The 15,955-nt window shown below is 51.4% G+C and overlaps 3 protein-coding genes across 3 annotated transcripts; all 3 read right to left on the bottom strand.

The window, feature by feature from the left end:
• Positions 1-384: 384 nt before the first annotated feature.
• Positions 385-4,085, bottom strand: ASPWEDRAFT_42597 (uncharacterized protein). Its single transcript, XM_040835822.1, has 4 exons — positions 3,656-4,085; positions 3,347-3,608; positions 1,115-3,297; positions 385-1,064 (listed from the first exon to the last, which is right to left on the bottom strand). The coding sequence occupies exons 1-4, from the start codon at positions 4,052-4,054 to the stop codon at positions 678-680; spliced, it is 3,231 nt and encodes a 1,076-aa protein (XP_040688300.1). The 5' UTR covers positions 4,055-4,085; the 3' UTR covers positions 385-677.
• A 124-nt stretch (positions 4,086-4,209) lies between these two features.
• On the bottom strand, positions 4,210-6,913 carry ASPWEDRAFT_42596 (uncharacterized protein). The gene is made up of 4 exons (XM_040835821.1): positions 6,431-6,913; positions 5,496-6,384; positions 4,976-5,430; positions 4,210-4,923 (listed from the first exon to the last, which is right to left on the bottom strand). Exons 1-4 carry the CDS (start codon positions 6,614-6,616, stop codon positions 4,666-4,668), a joined length of 1,788 nt encoding a protein of 595 aa, XP_040688299.1. The 5' UTR covers positions 6,617-6,913; the 3' UTR covers positions 4,210-4,665.
• Positions 6,914-7,190: 277 nt separating this feature from the next.
• On the bottom strand, positions 7,191-15,426 carry ASPWEDRAFT_42595 (putative polyketide synthase). The gene is made up of 4 exons (XM_040835820.1): positions 11,259-15,426; positions 8,700-11,207; positions 7,926-8,647; positions 7,191-7,858 (listed from the first exon to the last, which is right to left on the bottom strand). The coding sequence occupies exons 1-4, from the start codon at positions 15,284-15,286 to the stop codon at positions 7,431-7,433; spliced, it is 7,686 nt and encodes a 2,561-aa protein (XP_040688298.1). The 5' UTR covers positions 15,287-15,426; the 3' UTR covers positions 7,191-7,430.
• Between the last annotated feature and the right edge of the window lie 529 nt (positions 15,427-15,955).

Here is a 15,955-nt window from a genome sequence, read left to right as displayed (position 1 = left end):
CTAACCCTAACCCTAACCCTAACCCTAACCCTAACCCTAACCCTAACCCTAACCCTAACCCTAACCCTAACCCTAACCCTAACCCTAACCCTAACTAATAATCGCAAAGATCTCACGCGTCGGGTCGACACTCGGTCGGCGCGGCTGGAGGGCGCTGGGAGTTGGCGAAGGGGAGGAGGAGAGGGGAAGAAATCGCGAAGGATTGGGATCAGAAGTCATGTTCTGTGGCAGTTGGAGCCATGGGTGAGGCCATTGATGTGAGTTGATGAGATGGAGATGGAGATGGAGATGGGGAGATGGAGATGAGGGGGATGTGGGGATGAGGAGATTCAGCCGCAGTGGGGCTGCCATGCTCTCCACAGGAATTTGTATGGAGAGCATCGACTGAAAATAGACTCCAGGTTAGCGGAAAGACGAAAGGCTCAAATATTTATCACTGAAATTGTTCTTTATTGCTGCCTCCCCTTGCTCGCGTTTCTCGAATAGATTATTGTCTTGTTGCACTCCACCGAAATATATATCTACACTACCCAACATGTCCGATCAGCTATGCTCTCATTTGTCGTGACTAGGCTCTACTAATGATTTGTAGATATTACCACAGCGAGTGCCATGAATGAAGAGCATCGCATAAGACATTATCCATAAATACTACCAACTTGATACCAATTCACAAATCAAAAACTCCACTGCTTCAACCAAGTCTCCATCAATGATGCATCGACTGGCCTAATGGCACGCATCGTCTTGCTGGCAGCCTGGGTTTGTCTTGTTTCTGCCACGAGGACATCCTCCGCGCTCAGCAGCTCCTGGTAAAACTCGATGATCTTCAGCGCTGGCTTGGTCAGGAGATCGACATTGGTGGGATTGTTGAAAGATTCTAGAGCTATAACCCAGTCCTTCAGGTCAACTGGCTCGACTGGGTAAAACTTCTGTACAGCTGGGATCAGCGACTCCCAAGTCGTGGCATTGGGATTCACAAGATGGAAAACAGCCGCTCGCCTGGAATGCTCGTTGCTGCGTCGGGATTGAGTGATGTCAACGATGATTCTGGCTGCATCATCCTATTCAAACAGTGTTAGTCGAGTCATGAAAGATGGCCTACCACACTCACCACCGGAGTCCAGTCAACCAACGTATTTCCGAGCGTCTTTGGGATCTTCCCAAGTGTCTTCGACGTGGCAATCATCGACGGCAGCCATTCCTGTCGGTTCCAGACTCCCTTTGCTGTCGTTGGACCCCCGATCTGCCCAACTCGATGGATGCTAGTGGGAACCCCGGAGGCCGACGAGGCAGCGGCGCAGATCTGCTCTGCGAGATACTTGGACTCTCCATATCCTTGCTGCATCGTGACATCGGGGCTGTCGAGAGTGGCTTCTGGAATGGACTGGCTGTGCTTGGAAGTCCAGTTACCGACGGTCGAGATGGACGAGATGAAATGGAGATGGGGCGCATTTGAACTGGCCAGGCAGAGGTCAACCAGATGACGCACGCCGTGGATATGAGGGTTTTCGAAGGCCTCAACGCGATGGTTGAAGTTGACCTTCCATGCATTGTGGATGATCAGGTCCACCGACTGCTGCAGTTCTGTATACCTCTGATCAGACAGGCCCAGCTGCACCGATCCGAATTGGGCCTGAAGGAACTCAACCCGCGAGTCCAAGCCATCAACGGTCAGCCCCTTCTCTTTGAAGCTCTGGAACTGCCTCTGTTTTGCATCTCCAGAGCGGTTGAGACAGTATATCTTGAGGATGGAGGGCTCGTTCAGCAGTTCCCTGAGAATATAGTTGCCCAACGACCCAGTCGAACCGGTCAGAATCACGGTGCTGGTTCGTGCCCGCTTGAAATGCTGTGCCTTCCTCTTTGGCAAGTCAATGGTGTACTTGCTCACCATTGCAGCAACCCGCTCTGTTCGGAGTGCATCTGCGTGTTTCTCATGGACGAAACTCGGACCACCATAGATCACCTGGTATACATATCCGGATAGCTCATCGATTGTTGATAATGAGTATAGCTTCTGGATGGTGATACTCTGGTAGCTGCTTTCTGGTTTTGAGAAACGAACAGCGCCTTGTAGAATCTTGCCGAGTTGCAGAGTCTGCAGCGAGTCGATTCCCAGGGAGAATATGTCACTGCTATTGCTGACGTGCTCTACAGAGAGTAGTCGAGATACAGTGGCATTGATGTATTCCTTGATCTCGTTGAATGTCGCCGCCGCAGGCAAAGCAGTGGTCTCTTCATCAACCTGCGAATACACAGCCTCAATGTCGTCGGCATAGTCCCTGGCCACTTGTCTCCGCTGGATTGACCCTTTGGCAGTCAGCGTGAATGGCTTGGACTCCGCAACCAGTTTGATCTTCGTCTTCAATATCTTCGCGTGTCCAGGGGCCGTTCGATTTGCTTTTTCCACGGCAGGCCAGATTCTCCCAATGATAGAATCACTGTCTTCGCTGCCAACTTGCTGCCAGTCAACCTGCACGAGCAGAGCTGATTGGAACCGTTCCTGGCCGACGATGAGGCATTTCGCCACCAACGGATCTCTCTCGATAGCCTTTTCCATGTCGATCGGATTGAACTTTTCCCCATTGCTCAGCACAATCACATCGTCGCTTCTGCCGTAGTATTTCCACAGACCGGGCTTGCTGGGATGGGCCACGAACAGATCCTTGATTCGATACTGCTGGATATCTGGGAAGGTGTGGAAGATGCCTTTGAAATCCCGGTTGCCGTCCCTGTGCATGACCAACTCGTATACTCCATCTCCAATGTCCTCCATCTTGGCTCCTAGAAGAGGATTCCATTCATGATACTGCCAGTCTTCGCTGTCAAGTGGGGTATAACAGCCGATATACCCACTTTCGCTGGAGCCAAAGATGGAGTAAATCGGGACGTGTTGCTGCAACCAATCGCCAACGCCAGGGGAGAACGGGGCGCCACCGTAGAAGATTCCTTTGAAGCTAGTTAAAGTATCCTTGCCCTGCTCTGACGAGATAATGTCTTCAATGACAGAGGGCGTGAGAATTGCGCCATCGGGCTTGGTGACATCGACAATCTCGGTGAGCAAAGCATCCGTCATCGGTCTCTCTGGGCTCAGCACAATGGGCTTGCCATGGAATATGGGCACCGTGCACACATAGAGGCCAATGATATGGAACATTGGCGACATGCTGAAGACAGACTGTCCGGGCATCGCCGTGTTAAGCACCGCACTCTGTCGGCCTGCTGGTGTTGGGATCTGGTCGAATCTGTCGATAACTGCAAAGAATCCGTTGGTGAGATACACCGGTTTGGGCAGACCTGCTGGTATTAGCTATGTCAATATCTCCGACATATCCGGATAACCCACCAGTCGAGCCAGAACTATGGATGATAACAGCCGCCTGATCCTCCACATCGTCATATCTTGCCGTGAATGGATAGACTGCACTCTTCTGACCAAAGACCTTCCACAGATCAGGCATCTCCCACGAACGGATGCCCACGTCTGCATCTTGTAGCTGACCAACAAACTTGCGTCGACTATCGCTGTACACAATCTTGGAGCATCTCGTCGCACCGAGAATATGCAGCGACGCGGCCGTCGAGTTTCTGGGAGAGAGTAGGAGTGCCTGGCATGTTAGTACTCTATCGGACTATAGAATCGTTGAATACTGACTACATGACCAGTTTTCAGGCATGCTAGGAAGAATGCCACATAACGAGCATCATTTGTGCCGATATACGTTATAGGCTCTGCCCCTGTTCCAACGCCAATCGTCTTCTCAATCCACCAGGCTGTGTAGTTGACGGCGTCTGCAAGATCTTTCATGGAGATATGACGCCATCCCTGGGCTAGGTCATTCGAGATGGGATGCACGCAAAAGAGCTGCTCCGGTTTGTTCAGTGCCAGCTCGTCGACGACATGGCATATCAACCGCTTCTTCAGACCAGCTGAATTTTTATTGCCTAGCAGTGGAGACGGAGAGAGTCGATTGAGGAGGGGAAGGTTGAACATAAACCCGATCAAGTACGGAAGACCGAGGACGAAAGACTTGATCTGAGAAGCCATAGACATGATGATTCCGCTGTCGTTAGTTTTGCTCTTGTTTGTATCGCACTTGACGTTGGTATTTATTTTTCAGGCCTGTCAGGCTGACCAAACCCCGAATGCTGCTTATTGGCTCTATTCGACAAGGATGGGTGCATGCTGACATTCAAACTGCATATTGTGTAACTCGAGGTGTCATTCTATCATGGGATGGTTATTCATGCCCAGCCTGTCTTTAAAGTTTGTCAGAACGGGCAATGGCATGCTGCCAGTTTATATTCCGTGCGATATGTCCACATTAAGGTAATATGATACTATCAAGATACAAGACATTCACGCATAGACTGATAATCTGACTGTAGCTGAATCTCGGCATTATCACCTGCAGAATCACTTAATCACACTGCCTTATCACACTGCCTTATCTTCTGATTTATCAGTCCGGGATTAATATGACCTGAAAACTGCCTTTACCCCTTGGTCATTCCAGCTGACGCACATCTTCGGGCATTTCCCGTCCGACATGTTGTTCGACCTCGGCGTCAAGAACGGCCAACTGATTGGCAAACAATATAGTAATACCCTCTTCAGCTGGAATAACCGCTTCATCTGAAGAATGCTGCTCCATTGATTGTCTGCTATCGGACTGGGCTCCAGCTTTCCGTATTGGATCTCCGCTTGGCAGTTTCGAACATCTCACCGGCATCGAGTGATGCCTGAGACGCCTGAGGCTCGCCTGCTAGCGGGGCTAATTCGAACGTAGAGGGCTGGTCACGATGCTGCAGTTGGCTGCCCATCTCTTTGTCGTCCTCGGGCTTCTTGGCTATCTCGATTCTATTCCACTCAACGCCAAACGCAAGCAGAAAGGCGACCCCCCCTGCCACAACTGGAGCAAACTGTTGGTCTTCTGTTAGTTCATATCTCAAGTACATAGCAAATAACACTTACAAAGGTTCTGGTGACGGCATAGTTGAGCGCCTCTAGCACAGGCTCGAGCAGGTCAGGAAAATACTTGGCGGCTGTCTGGCGAACCTGCGAGGTTCCTGACGTGAGGAGCAGAGAAACCTGCTCTGTACTCAATCCAATGTCTGTGAGTCGCCGCTTCAGATACAAGTTGAAGATGGTGCCTCCGATGACCTGGAAAACAGTGGCGCCCAGATACTGTGCAAACAGGAGCAGTGAGACACCGATGGGCACCAGCTTGGGCCAGTCCTTCAGGGCCAGCTGCACTGCCAGCGATGGCATTTGCATCCCAGGGCCAATGCCCAGTCCGTAGAGTACCTGGAAGCCAATCCAGTGGCTGGCCGGCGTCGACACGGTGAATCGCGTATACATCCCGGCGGCGATGCAGATGAGGACTGGCTCGATGAAGAACCATGGGTTGTAATACTTGATGTGCGGCGCTTTCTGGGTCAGTTTATAAACTCAAATCATCCAGAGAATTCCTTGAGAATGGACAGAAGCTCACCTAAAGCACCGGAAATGAGAGATCCCACGATCTGCGATAGCACCGATGGCAGTAAGCGGACGCCGCTGTCGAGTGCACCGACTCCTTGCACGCCCTGGAACCATTGAGGAAGATAGTACGACTGGATGGTCATCATCCCCATATGGCAGAAGGTGAAGAGCACGCAGATAGTCACTGTCCGGCGCAGGGCCACCGGGGGGATCATTGCGTCATCGTCCATCCACACCTCCCACGCGGCAAACAGCAACAGCAGCACGCCAGCGCCCACAAACAGCCCGATGATTGTCGGCGAGGACCAGCCCCAGCTGTCCCCCCACTGCAACGCCATCAGCGCCATGAAGATGGCCGGGACAAACATGGCACATCCGATCAGATCCAGGCTCTGAATCCGTTTGAGAAGGCCCTCGACGCGCTGCATCGGGGGTGGGTGAAAGAAGAAGAACAGCGCAGCCAGAGTGATAGCGCCAGGGGGCAGATTCATCCAGAAACACCAGCGCCATGTTGCCTGTTGCGTGAGTGCACCGCCGACGATGGGGCCCAGGATGAGTCCGATCCCGAAGCAGCTGCTGATGAGAGCCATGTTGATCGGCCGTTTCTTCGGCGAGGAGATGTTCAGCACGATTGTGAATCCACCCCCGGCGACACCAGCAGCGCCGATGCCTGCGATAGCCCTGCCTGCGATAAAGGACGCGCTATTCGGCGCAAAGCCGCATATCGCACTGCCAATCTCGAAGACCAGGAAGAAGCACTGATACACCCAGCGCAGTGGGAAAACGGTGGCAATCTTGCCGACGAGAGGCGTGATGGCGCAGACAGTGAGCGAGTAGGCGGCGGGATACCAGGACATGCCGGCTGTATCGTGGAAGTCGGCGATGATGGATGGAAGGGCCTGCGGATATCAGTTTACTACTTGATGCTGGATAGAGAATACACACCGTAGATATCACAAAGACATCGAGAGACATTAGCAATGCGCCGATGAAGATGCCCACCAGGATCGCGTATAGCTTCAAGCCTTGGAGCTCCATTGGAGGCACTTCATCTGTAGAGGGTCCATCGTGTTGAGGCGCAACCCGATCAGCAACAGAGGGGACATCCTCTTGATCGGCCGGCATCGTCATGGTGGAAATGCAGATAGATCAACGCAGATGCGATTCTGTCAATGTCAAAACGGAAAACTGAAGCAGCAGTGAGTATCCAGCGTTTGACTGCCGCATGCTGTAAAAGTCACCGGTTCCGGCGCCGGTTTGTTCGTGGCGTGGGCTGTCAACGAGTCATTGTGTTGGTTGTTGGCTGTTTCAAGGGTTATACAAGGCTGTGCTTGGCGTCTTCAAGGACGATCGAGTAATGAGTTATCAAGAGGGCATTTCTTTTTATATCGCTACATCTGGTTGGTGGGTATTATGCATATACGACGCTTATAGGGTTGCAATAGACTGCACATCATGATAGATCAGAAAATCATTCGATATTTCTGCTTCTGCCGCAGCCAAAATTGTCATTTCCACTCGATGCCAAGATAGTGGGAAGTGGTCACGTGCACGACATCGGAGCGGATACGTGCAGGGCCGAGCCAATAGGAATGCACGATCCCCGGGATCCGGGGCTATCAGATCCGACGGATTTCCCTCCTTCCGCGCGTGTAGAAGAGTTCCGAGTCGGATACACTGCAAAAAATCGATTGAGGATTCCGATCGGATGATGAATGTGTAGAGTGATGAAGCTCAAGCAAATTGCATTGGACAGATAGTATATAGCAGTGCAGAAGTATTTTCACATAACGCATCACGTAACTATATATAATGACCTTATGATATTCTACTATGCACAAGCAGACTTCTGGATTTACGTTGGTATGCAAGGTAATATATCATGAGCTCAGAACGATAAAGATGACAGTATCCCGGTCGGCTCAAACTACAGATGAATAAATATCTAAGCAACGCCAGCAACAGCAACAGGATTTACAACACCATTATTCCAACGCTCATTTATCAGCCCTTTGGGATCATCCTGGACCAAAACATACTCTGTGGGTGCATCAGAGAGACTGCCTTCAGTGGATGTACTGTCATTGGCACCTCCATTGACTACACCATCTGGACCATCCTTCTGCTCATCAGCTGGTTTTTCCAGCAGTTCCTGCGAGAGATTATCCAAAACACCGTCGACCAGCTCCGCGATAGATGCACCACCGAGGATTTTCATCACGGGAATATCGACACCAAGCTCCTTGAGGAACCAAGATCGCATCTCTACGCCAACTAGACTGTCAACGCCCATGTCCACGAGTGGCGTAGAGTCAGATAAAGCATCGGACTCCGACAGAAACATGGAGCTTCGCAACTTTGCTTTGAAAGCACCTGAAAGAAAAAGGTTAGCAGGTGAAATATGGTGACGATAGTTAGCCAGGCAGTGACTGCCACTTACCGAGCAGAATCTTTCTCACATCCTGAGTCGTTGTTGCAACCTCCAACAGTTTCCGGACAGGGACATTCGAGGTCTTGTCACCCACTACTGCAGCACTGCTCGCCTTCCTGATTAGCAAGGAAAATCTGGCATTCGTGGCCCAGAAGACGTCTCTTGTCTGTTCAGTAGTAATGGGTGCCAGTCCACTGATGACCTCGGGGTTGAGTCCCGAGTCAGGACGTCCAGAAACGATAGCTTCGGCAAAAAGCTGATGCAGATCGATCTCACTCATCGGCAGTGCTCCAGATCGACTCGACAGGCGTTCCTGATGCTCTTTGGTCAGGCGGCCTGAGCTCTCACGCTCGATATAACCGACACCTATGACTCTACTGATATCAATGATGGACCCGGCAAGGCCCTGGTTACGACGCTGGCGAATAACGGCTTTCATGAAGCAGTTACCTGCTGAGTAGGCTGACTGTCCAGGATTGCCCGTCGTTCCGACAATAGAACTGAGCCCAATGAACCAGTCAAGTGGTTCATTGGTGTTGGATAAGAGGCGGTTGAGATTGGTGGTGCTGTCGACCTTGGAGCGAAGAACTGTCTGGAAATCTTCCCAGCCCAATGTAGTGAAGGAACCATCTCGCAGAACCATGGCACCGTTTGCAACACCACCAATGACGGGCATGGTTTCGTTGATGGTGTTGTACATTTGCTTAACCGAGTCAAAATTGGTGAGGTCCCTAGAGCAGCAGATTAGCAACAAGCGGGGGACTATGGACAGTAGACTCTCACCCAGCAAAGTAAGCCACAGTTGCACCCTGGGCTCTGTGAAGCTGTGCCCATTCATCGTCAACCCTGGGTATTCGGCTGCTAAGGACGACATGTTTAGCACCGTGGGAGATCATGAAATCAGCGAGTGATCGTCCAAGATCGCCTGATAACCCGGCAAGCCAGTATGTTCTGTCGGCCCGGAACAAGTTCATTCGCTCAAACACGGGTTGAACAGAGATGGGCACAGGGTGCTCCGGTCTCCAATCCACGAGAGAATTGGAGCTCGGGGGGGATGTGGGTGATATAATTTGTTTCAAAGGGAGCATATTAAGCGGTGCACCGTCAGGGACTGCATTTAGCATCGACGACGCAAACAAAGTGACTCTACTGAGCAGTTTAGTGATTGATTCGGGAGCGCGTTCAGGAAGCTTCGAGGCTTGTTGAGCCACCAGGTTTGACAGGGTTATCTTCTCGCAGATTGGGGACAGAGCAGTGGCAATTCGCAAACCAAGTCTCTCCTCTAACGTTCCTGAGACGACAATTTCAGAAGTGTCAATGTATAGAGACACATCCTTGGGAACAGCTGAGTTAACGGCGCGCTGGGTGCTGTGGGGGTGAAGATACATCCAGTTTCGACGGAGGTTGACTTCGGATCGTGTTGTGATAAACAAGGCCTTTCTCCCTGAATCGGCGAGCCTTTTGGATAGCAATGACGCGATGACAGGGTCCGGTTCGAAGACAAGCACCGTGCCCGTGGATGGGACTATTGTCAGAATTTGCTGGGTCATGAGTTCGGCAACCACGAAAGACAGGTATTGTGCGTCGACAATCTCTGACTCGTCCTTATTGAGACAGATAGTCCACGACTTTGGGACTGTAATGGAAGACGAGTTGCAATCCGAGAAGGAAAGCATTTTCTCTCCAGTGTTGCTATTGGCACCGAGAGCTACAAAGACATACCCAGCCGGAGTTCTAAGAGAACAGAGGAGCGAGCAAGAGACACGGACTGTCACATACTCGGCGTCATGCGTCCCCGTTGCTGACAACTGGAGCTCATGTTTCTCATGCAGGACATACGAATTATCGGCCCGACTTAGATTGAGATTTGTCGAGTCAATATCCACAAGACGGCTGATAGGTCGTTTGGCCGAGTTGTACCGCGCATTCTGCTCAGCATGTGGACGGATTCTGGTGATGTAAAGTCGAGCATTCTCCAGGACCAGCTCTGGCTCAAAGCTCCACAAAAAATTATCAAGCTCACCTGTCCGGACCATCGTAGCCATTGACCGAAGTCTTCCCATGAGTTCGGCAACAATGTACAAGTTAGGGCTCAAGTTCTCAAAATCATCACCGACCTCAACAGTCTGCAACAGTGCCCCGGGAAGTTCATAGAAAAGCGTCCTGAAGAGACCTAGGGTAGTGCCCCCGTGCGGATTGGCGGCCCGACTCCCCTTCAGCAACCACAGAACACTCGCGGCTGAGCCGAGTACTTGTTTTAGTTTTTCCCATCGGGATTCGTCCATACCCTCGAAGAGGTTTGAATCGAGTTCCATCAGACTCAGAATATGAGCACCATTCCACAGCTCAAACTCACCAGAGATATCATCTAGACGTTCCATGAGGATGATGCTCTCGAAGTGCGGTCCAAGCAAAGTATTGAACTGGCTGCGTAGAGGCGATGACACCGGCGTTGTGCCTCCGAGAATAACAAGTGTCCCCTGACTTGTCTTTTGCTTGGAGCCGAGAGGGCTGCGCAGCATACCAAACTGGATATCTTGTGCTTGGGCAACAATCACGGATCCAGGCACCACCATCGGATCAGGCATAGGGGAGTTCGTTTCAATGCCACCGAAGCCGGTCTCTCGGAGGACCGCATCCCACTGCTCAATAGTTATGCTGGGGCCACCGAGTCGGCCGTCCTGCTCACCAATCCACCATCCAGGAAGACCGCCCATTACGAGGCCATGCCGCATCACATCGGTGCGGATTACCTCTACCATGACGAGATAGCCACCAGGTTTTAACAGACTCCGAGTGTGCTCTAGAGTCTCCTTGAGTGATTTGGTGGCATGTAGGACGTTGGATGCAATTATGACATCGTAGGAATGAGGGTGAAAGCCTTGAGAAGCAGGATCTTTTTCAATATTGAGCGTTTTGAAAGCCATTTTGTGGGCATGAGCTTGGAATTTCTCTCCTGCTGCTCTTTCAAAGAAGCCATTAGAGATGTCAGTGTAGGTGTACGATGAATAGGCGTGTTTGATTCTCCCAAGAACAGCCTGCGTCGCTCCGCCAGTACCGGCTCCAATCTCTAGGAAGTCCATGCTAGGAAACTTGGTGCAGATCTGCTCCATTATTCCAGCAATGAGGTCATTCAGAAGCCCAAATCCAATAGCATCGATGTAATATCGGTCGAGATAATTGTTCGCAGTCATATATTCGAGAATGCTGGTTTCACCATTCAGCACCGAGGGAATAAGAAGATGCTCACCAACCGCCTTGGTCAGGTTGAAATCGGCATCATCGCCATGACTGTCGTACAAATGAGCTATGCCTCTACAAAAGACAAAGGAGGCGACTTACCTTTCCATAATATCCAATATCATCTCTCGAGTATCGTTAATCCAGGTCGGCGACGCGAAAGAGTGCTTTCCGTCTTTAACGTAGTAGTAGAGTTTCTCGGCATTCTTGATGAGGGCCTGGCGATACCAGGGCAGCTTCTCACGCTCTTTCGGGCTGACAGAGAGGTGCAGGTTCTTCAGGTAGAAAAAGGCTGCGCGTTCGGCATCTAAACCCTTAGTCCTCTCTTCGGGTGATGATTGTCTATTTCCAAAGACAAGATCTGCATCAGGCCTGTCAACTGAAAGGAAGGATTCTTGAAACATAAGCCGATCATCTTCAGCTGTCGGCGCAGCAAAGGGTGAGAACTTCATCCCCTCAATCTCGATGATCCTTTGTTCGTAGTTGGACGAGTACACATCGACATCACCAGTGATGAAGCCGTTACGAGGGTCCGTGATATTACAGTCGACCTCCACCTGGTCGGTCATCCTTTCCCCACAAAGCGCAGGAATCATCGTCACGCGGCGGCATGAGGTTGGCGCAACGATGGACCAGAGACGGCCATCCCCGGGTGCACTGTAGGCGGCGTTCAACCCTTGGAGAGCACTATCCAGCATACCCGGATGAAATAAAAGGCTTGTCTCGTCCTCTGCAAACGGATGACACTGGATTGTCGCCGTTGAGAATCCCGACTTTCGTAAGATGCGTGTTAACCCCCTGAAAGGGCCCTCATACCCATAGCCAAAATCGTCGTGCAAGACCTGGTAGAAGCGATCAACATCTACCACAGCCATGCTCGATGGGGGAGGAGATCGAATGGAGAAATGGTGAGTGATGTCACTGCCCAGAGTGATGCGCACGCTTCCACTGCAGTTGAGTGCCAGTTGACCCGAATCCTTGCTGACGGTCGAGTAAGCAGCGAAATCTGCTGTGATGAAGCCAACTTCAGTGGTCACGTTCGTCATAGAAACAAGCAGCTCAGTGCCAGTTGTGTCATTTATGGCAATGGCTTTGCGGATCTCGAGATCGAAAAGATCAATCGATTCCACTGGCTCTCCTTCCACTGCTGCTATCTCCATCGCTGCCTCCATTGCCAGGGCAATGTATCCTGTACCAGGAAAGACAGTCTGACCTTGCAATACATGGCCAGAAAGCCATTTTAGCTCTTTGGCTTTGAGCACGTTTCGCCATCGCCATTCTTCCACAGGCCCATCAGCAGTGAGCGTTCCAAGGAGATCGTGAAAACGCCCGCCCTGGGTCCTGAAATACTTGCTGATCCGAGACTCTGCCCACAACACCCGGTCATGGTTCCAGGGATAGGATGGCAAGCCCCGGAGGATAGCAGGCTCTTTGTGACATGCTCTGTAGAAAATCCCGAGGTCAACCCCTGTAAGACCGAAATGCACCCAGGCGGAACCGAGAGCATCAGAGAATGCTTCGACATCATTTTTGCCTCGCTTCAACACACCCGAATAGGGGATACTCTGACCAGTGGCGGCAAGAATACATTCCGTTGCAGGCCCCTGGAGGGCTGGGTGTGGCCCAACTTCTAGCGCGTAGTTTATATTCACCGAGCTCATGCACTTTTGAATAGCTGGATAGAACAGGACGGGCTGGGTCATATTGTCAACCCAGTATTGACCAGCAAGATCGTTAAAATCTTGATTGCTTATCAGCCGACCATCATGCACACTCGAGAACCACTGTGGCGCGTCGTCATTAGGTTTGAGAGGCTGGATCCTGCAGTGCTGGAGTGCCCTCAGGTAAGGTGACACGCAACGCAGCATGTGGACCGAATGATATGCCGTGTCTACTCGGAGGGTCCTAACAAATTTTGCCTCCTCTTCGAAGACTGCTTGTGCTTCTGTGATAGCATCGACATCGCCCGAGAGAGTCACCGAGGTTGATGAGTTATGGGCAGCCACGGATAGTCTACCGTTAAAGTCATCCAATTCGCAAAGGTCATTTGCATCGTCGAACGATGTTCCGACGGCCATCATGCCACCCTTCTCAGCCGATGGGCCTGCTGCGAGCTTTGCGAAATACCCTCGATAATAGGCAATGCGGATTGCATCATACGATGACAGATAGCCAGCGGCATAGGCGGCCCCAATCTCGCCCGATGAGTGACCAACAACAGCCCCGAATCTTACTCCTGCGGTACGTAGGAGGTCAACAAGAATAATCTGCACAGCTGTGCAGAGCGGCTGTGACAGCGCTGCTTCGCTAAGACGACTGGTACTGTCTGCGGAGAGCTCATCCATTAAATTCCAACGTGGTCGATGACACTCGGGCAAGGTTGCCAGATATTCATCGAGATGGTCCAGAATACGGCGAGCCATCGGAATTGAAGCGATCAGTCTCGATCCCATTGTTGGCCACTGCGCCCCCTGTCCGGTAAACACGCCCAGTATCGCTGGTGCTGAAGGCAAGGCCGAGGTGCCAACGGGAGAATCAGCGGTAGCAGCTTCGATTTTTGCCGTGATCTTCTCGCGAAGTTGTTCAACTGATAAAGCGGATAGAGCCAGTCTCTGTGACAGGATGGAGCGTTTTGTGCTGAGTGTATATGCTAGTTCCGAAACATCAACAGTCGGTTTATCGTCAAGAAAGCCCAGAATAGATTCGAGCAACGCAAGTAATGACTGGTCGGAGGCCGCTGAAAGCACAGTTGGGATTGGACACGCGGGAGGATTAATGCCATCCCTGCCGGCTGAATGACAGGAAGATGGCGTGTAGCTCTCAAGGATTGCGTGCGCATTTGTTCCCCCAAACCCAAAGCTGTTGACACTTGCTCTGCGTGGCTCCCCATCTGGAAGTGTCGGCCATGGCTGACTCGATAAGGGGATGCGGAGATGCTTTATGAAAGGCTCAAGGGCGGGGTTGAGGCGATTGAAGAGGAGGTTTGGTGGTATCGTCGAGTGTTGGAGAGCCAAACATGCCTTCATCAAACCTGCGATACCAGCTGTTCCTTCGGTATGCCCGATGACGGTTTTGACAGATCCAACGAGTAGCGTATCATCATCCGAGTTATTCGATGGAAAGAAGGCTTTGCATAGAGCCTCAGCTTCCTGGGGATCTCCTGCTGGAGTTCCAGTGCCATGGGCTTCGAAGAACTGGCAACGGCCGGATTTTGTCGTCGGGTCGAGTCCTGCTTTAGCATATGTAGCTTTGATGAGAGAGGCCTGCGCTGTAGCACTGGGCATGGTGAGCCCTTTTGTTCGACCGTCATGGTTGACGCTGACCTCTCGGATAATACATGCAATCTCGTCACCATCCTCGATTGCTGAGCTCAGTGTCTTGAGTACAAGAGATGCAACACCTTCGCCTCTCGCGTAGCCATTGGCATCTGCATCCCACATACGTGATTGGCCGTCGGGCGAGAGCATTCCAAGATTGCTTTCCATAATATACGGCAATGCAGACACCAGCAAGTTCGTTCCACATGCCACCGCGACCCGGGAAGTTCCATTTCGAAGCGCCTGGACTGCTTCATGCACACCGACCATGCTAGAAGAGCATGCCGTATCAATGGTCATTGAGGGGCCGTGCCAGTTAAAAAAATAAGACACACGGCTGGAGGCATTGCTGGCCGCAACGCCAGTGGCGGCGTAGGTAGGAAGGGAGTTGACGTCCTGGGCTTGGATTGCGAAGAAGTCTTGACACATGAGCCCAACATAGACAGCAGTGTTAGACCCTGCTAGTCCGTCCAGAGTGAGTCCCGAGTTCTCGATCGCTTCAAATACGACTTCCAGGAGAAGACGTTGCTGGGGATCGATAACCTCGGCCTCGCTGGGAGGGATAGCGAAGAACTTGGTGTCAAACATATCAACATCACCATCCAGAAAGTAGGAGCGTCGGACATTGGTGGTGCCATGATGAGTCCCGTCTTTGTGGTAGAAACGGTCGATATTGAAGCGGTTGGATGGGATTTCCTGGGACACATCACAAGGGGATCTCAACAAGTCCCACAGCTTTGAGGAATTATTCGAGGCACCAGGGAAGCGGCATCCCATGCCAACAATTGCAATAGGCTCGTTGTGCTTTGACATCATGACTTTGGTGTCTATGCAGATTGGTGTTGAACAGCAGATGGCTAGAACGGATATCTGTATCTTGGAGTGTTGAACCGGACCACTTCTAGACAGTGAAAGTTTGCCTATTCCGATACAGCAAGAGAGACAATTAATTCACTGCTATAATGAAGTCATGGAGTCAAATACTGACAGATATTATTTGTCGCTGCACAGGACAAGGCATCCGTGTCCCTGGTCAGGCCGGCGGAAGTCATCCCAACGTTCTCAACACCCCACCGGTCATTTAGAGCCGGTCTTGACTTTCACGCATTACATGGTATGGTTGTTTGGTCGTGTCATCTTGAGTGGCGCAAAGAACACCGGAGGCCGTAAGACGGGCCCAGAAAACACGCACAAGTCGCCGGCTCCGGGCGAAAACCGGGGTTATAGCAGGCCATGGTCAAATAGTAATTTTTTGGCGTGACTGAGATGAGCTCTTGTGATGTGCTGGGTTTGGTGTGTGGGTTAGTCGATGCAACTGGTGGGTTGCTGGACTTGAAGCTATTCAGAGGTCGAGGGGAAGTCGGTCACGTGGTGTCGCGTCACGTTAAACAATCACAACGTGTCAACACAACCATACTAGTTGAGAATATCATATGGCTATTCTGAATACAATGATAGGAGATATATTCAATGCGAGATACT

Source organism: Aspergillus wentii (genome assembly GCF_001890725.1).
Source record: "Aspergillus wentii DTO 134E9 unplaced genomic scaffold ASPWEscaffold_5, whole genome shotgun sequence".
NCBI lineage: Eukaryota > Fungi > Ascomycota > Eurotiomycetes > Eurotiales > Aspergillaceae > Aspergillus > Aspergillus wentii.
The sequence above is the reverse complement of the archived record's forward strand: the minus strand, read 5'-3'. Positions and strand labels throughout refer to the sequence as shown.

What these genes read in the sequence shown, in the direction of transcription:
- ASPWEDRAFT_42597 (XM_040835822.1), bottom strand. Translation starts at nt 4,054, where the DNA reads ATGTCTATGGCTTCTCAGATCAAGTCTTTCGTCCTCGGTCTTCCGTAC. An exon ending in GCCTGAAAACTGGTCATGTA is followed by an intron (nt 3,609 to 3,655) that starts GTCAGTATTCAA and finishes CTAACATGCCAG; the next exon opens with GCACTCCTACTCTCTCCCAG. An exon ending in CCATAGTTCTGGCTCGACTG is followed by an intron (nt 3,298 to 3,346) that starts GTGGGTTATCCG and finishes TAATACCAGCAG; the next exon opens with GTCTGCCCAAACCGGTGTAT.
- ASPWEDRAFT_42596 (XM_040835821.1), bottom strand. Translation starts at nt 6,616, where the DNA reads ATGACGATGCCGGCCGATCAAGAGGATGTCCCCTCTGTTGCTGATCGG. An exon ending in ATGTCTTTGTGATATCTACG is followed by an intron (nt 6,385 to 6,430) that starts GTGTGTATTCTC and finishes TGATATCCGCAG; the next exon opens with GCCCTTCCATCCATCATCGC. An exon ending in TCTCATTTCCGGTGCTTTAG is followed by an intron (nt 5,431 to 5,495) that starts GTGAGCTTCTGT and finishes TGACCCAGAAAG; the next exon opens with CGCCGCACATCAAGTATTAC.
- ASPWEDRAFT_42595 (XM_040835820.1), bottom strand. Translation starts at nt 15,286, where the DNA reads ATGTCAAAGCACAACGAGCCTATTGCAATTGTTGGCATGGGATGCCGC. An exon ending in ATATTGGATATTATGGAAAG is followed by an intron (nt 11,208 to 11,258) that starts GTAAGTCGCCTC and finishes TTTGTACGACAG; the next exon opens with TCATGGCGATGATGCCGATT. An exon ending in ACTGTGGCTTACTTTGCTGG is followed by an intron (nt 8,648 to 8,699) that starts GTGAGAGTCTAC and finishes CTGCTGCTCTAG; the next exon opens with GGACCTCACCAATTTTGACT.